This window comes from Austrofundulus limnaeus, unplaced genomic scaffold, assembly GCF_001266775.1.
Source record: "Austrofundulus limnaeus strain Quisiro unplaced genomic scaffold, Austrofundulus_limnaeus-1.0 Scaffold21, whole genome shotgun sequence".
NCBI lineage: Eukaryota > Metazoa > Chordata > Actinopteri > Cyprinodontiformes > Rivulidae > Austrofundulus > Austrofundulus limnaeus.
Genome location: NW_013952423.1, coordinates 1 through 480, shown reverse-complemented (window position 1 = coordinate 480; position 480 = coordinate 1). Strand labels below are relative to the sequence as shown.

At 43.5% G+C, this 480-nt stretch overlaps 1 protein-coding gene across 2 annotated transcripts in view; it reads right to left on the bottom strand.

Moving 5' to 3' along the window:
• commd7 (COMM domain containing 7) overlaps positions 1–414 on the bottom strand; it is a 36,978-nt gene extending 36,564 nt beyond the window's left edge. For both annotated transcript variants that reach the window (XM_014003930.1, XM_014003931.1), the window contains exon 1: positions 262–414. In XM_014003930.1, the coding sequence (XP_013859384.1) occupies positions 262–342 (81 nt within the window). In that variant the 5' untranslated portion in view covers positions 343–414. The remainder of the gene's footprint in view (positions 1–261) is intronic.
• Between the last annotated feature and the right edge of the window lie 66 nt (positions 415–480).

Below are 480 nucleotides of genomic sequence, written 5' to 3'. Positions count from 1 at the left end.
GACGTGACGTGACGTGACGTGACGTGGGAGCGGTTTTGACTGAAATGAAATGGGAGCTCATAATTTGTCATGGGGATGCTGAAAAGTCACATTTTGTAAGATGATAAGCTTCCTGACAGCAGTGACTAAATGAGCTAACATTCAACTACAGCTAACACACACACAAAACACTACGCTCCACAAACACGACGTGCACTCTGAGACAAAACAACCGTGTAAAATATGAAAACTTTGCTGTCCAATAAAAGCCGCTGTGTTTACCTGCTCATTGAACTTGTTCAGATTCTGAAAGTCGGTGCTGACAGAGTCCGGTAAAGCCTCTTTAATAAAGTGAAGGTCCATAATTACCAGCAGAACTTTTCTTTTAAAAACACAGCGGAGTGCCTCCGGAATTTACTTCCGGGTTGGGCCATGCGCATGCGCAACACGTGCCTCGAAGATGGAGATGAATTAAAGGAGCAGCATTTGTCACATAATAAT